The 1,913-nt window shown below is 32.0% G+C and overlaps 2 protein-coding genes across 2 annotated transcripts; both read right to left on the reverse strand.

Moving 5' to 3' along the window:
• Positions 1-258: 258 nt before the first annotated feature.
• LOAG_14931 (hypothetical protein) lies at positions 259-740 on the reverse strand (the record flags this gene model as incomplete). The annotated part of the gene is made up of 3 exons (XM_003150424.1): positions 259-400; positions 493-587; positions 669-740. Coding segments are annotated over 3 exons (309 nt in total), but the record flags the coding sequence as incomplete, so codon positions are not given.
• Positions 741-1,620: 880 nt separating this feature from the next.
• LOAG_14932 (hypothetical protein) lies at positions 1,621-1,857 on the reverse strand (the record flags this gene model as incomplete). The annotated part of the gene is made up of 1 exon (XM_003150425.1): positions 1,621-1,857. The coding sequence occupies one exon, from the start codon at positions 1,855-1,857 to the stop codon at positions 1,621-1,623; it is 237 nt and encodes a 78-aa protein (XP_003150473.1).
• Positions 1,858-1,913: the final 56 nt, after the last annotated feature.

Below are 1,913 nucleotides of genomic sequence, written 5' to 3' on the forward strand. Positions count from 1 at the left end.
TACACTGACTAATGTATTGAACCCCGACTAATGTATTGAACGAATAAAGTTTACGGTTAATAGGTGATGTAGAAAGTTTTCAAGATAAACAGAAAAATTTTTTGTAGAAATTAGTTTTATATTAAAGTAAACAAGAATGAGGAGCTATAATCTTCTATAATCTTCTTAATGAGATTTATAACCTGGATAACTAATTCGTTGCATATAAGCAGAAAAAACTAAACAATGAATGCATTTTAAAAAATTTCGAAAAAAAACTTGCTCTTCTCTCGGTGCATTGTACTTTCTTTGCCATTCGAATTTTGGTTCGGGTTTGTCCTCTTCTTTTTTGTTAATTCCAGGAGGCGCATCATACATAAACGAAAGACCCATACGTGCTTTTTCATCGCCCAGAAGGGCTCTGAAATAAACCCAATGTCGTTATCGAAAATATTATATTCAATTTTTCAGTCACCTTTCAATTTCGGTCACAGATGAGAAAAAAAACCATACTTATTGTTGAGTATATCTTGTTCCCGTTCATATGCAACACGCAAGTCCTCCTGTCGTTTTTTCTCCATTTCATCTTTCTGACGCGCTTCCCATACCTAAAAAACAACCAAACGCGGGAGATCTTCCAAAAGGATGTATGGGATGCTTAAGAAACCAAATTATCAACAAATATATACCTTCTTGATATTCCACCAAGCACTTGGATGGAAATCCTTCTTGCTCATAAAATTTTGAAATCCTTTACCCATGGTTTCTCTTGACTATAATATATGCCAACAGTGGAAAATCTGAAATAATTTAAATCAAACTTTAAAAACTCAACTTCCAAACATCATTCATCCTAAAAGTAGTATAAAAGTTTTAATCAGACCTTTTATCAACAGTACCAAACAGAGAGATGACTGCTACAAGCTTGCTTTATTATAATATATATTACAAAATCCCAGCAACTGCGAATATTTCATATTACTCCACTTCCACTTAGCATATATTTAGCAGTGTCGAACCCTTGTTTGGATACCGCCTGTTGCTATCAATGACAACTCCTTCTGTTCTGATCTAGCCAGTCAAATATAACCTAGGAACTTTTACGCTTGTCTAAAGTTCGTGAGAAATATTTTAAAGTCATCTGACAACACGGTTGGCTTTTTCAATACCCAGCATAATGTCAAGACCAGTACACATGAACAATAGCCAATCGAAACTGTAAAACTGAGTAGAAGTGAACAGGAAATATGCTTTGGACAAAAAAACCTTTAAAAGTTAAGAAAATAAATGACAAAACTTTATTTTTGACAAACTCAACAAAATATACATAACACCAGGAATGTGTAAATCCAAACACACAAAATGTCATACAAAGTGTTAGAAATTATAAAAGTTGGTACACTTTTCCAATATCCGAAGTATGCCTGTAATTGCATGGCTCAGAGTTAACGACAAGAATAATCAATTGCCTTCTTATTTTATTCATTAAATTTTTATTCAAAAAACTTCTTTTTAAATACCATATCTACAAGTGCGATTTAATATAATTTTTTGTAAATATCAATGTTTACAATACTGTTCATAATTCTGTTTCAGATTATTAGCACGTTATATTTGGAAAACGTAAGAGTTGATCAACTTTCACATCTTCCGTCGATATGTTTTAACTGTACAGTCCACGCCACCACTCGCAATTAATTCATTCAGTGACCAGTCACAGCACAATATACGATCACTGTGGCCAACGAGATCGTATAAAGGAGTTTTGTTACTTCTGTAAAATTTCGGAACTACTTTCACTTGAGACAAACAACAAAGTCGACTAATTGACTTGTCTGGATTCCATAATTTAGTAATGGCTTGTTCGTTTGTATACATATATATATATATATATATATATATATATATATATATATATATATATAATATAATAA

The sequence above is a fragment of the Loa loa genome (assembly GCF_000183805.2).
Source record: "Loa loa unplaced genomic scaffold supercont3.1384, whole genome shotgun sequence".
NCBI classification, from domain to species: Eukaryota; Metazoa; Nematoda; class Chromadorea; order Rhabditida; family Onchocercidae; genus Loa; species Loa loa.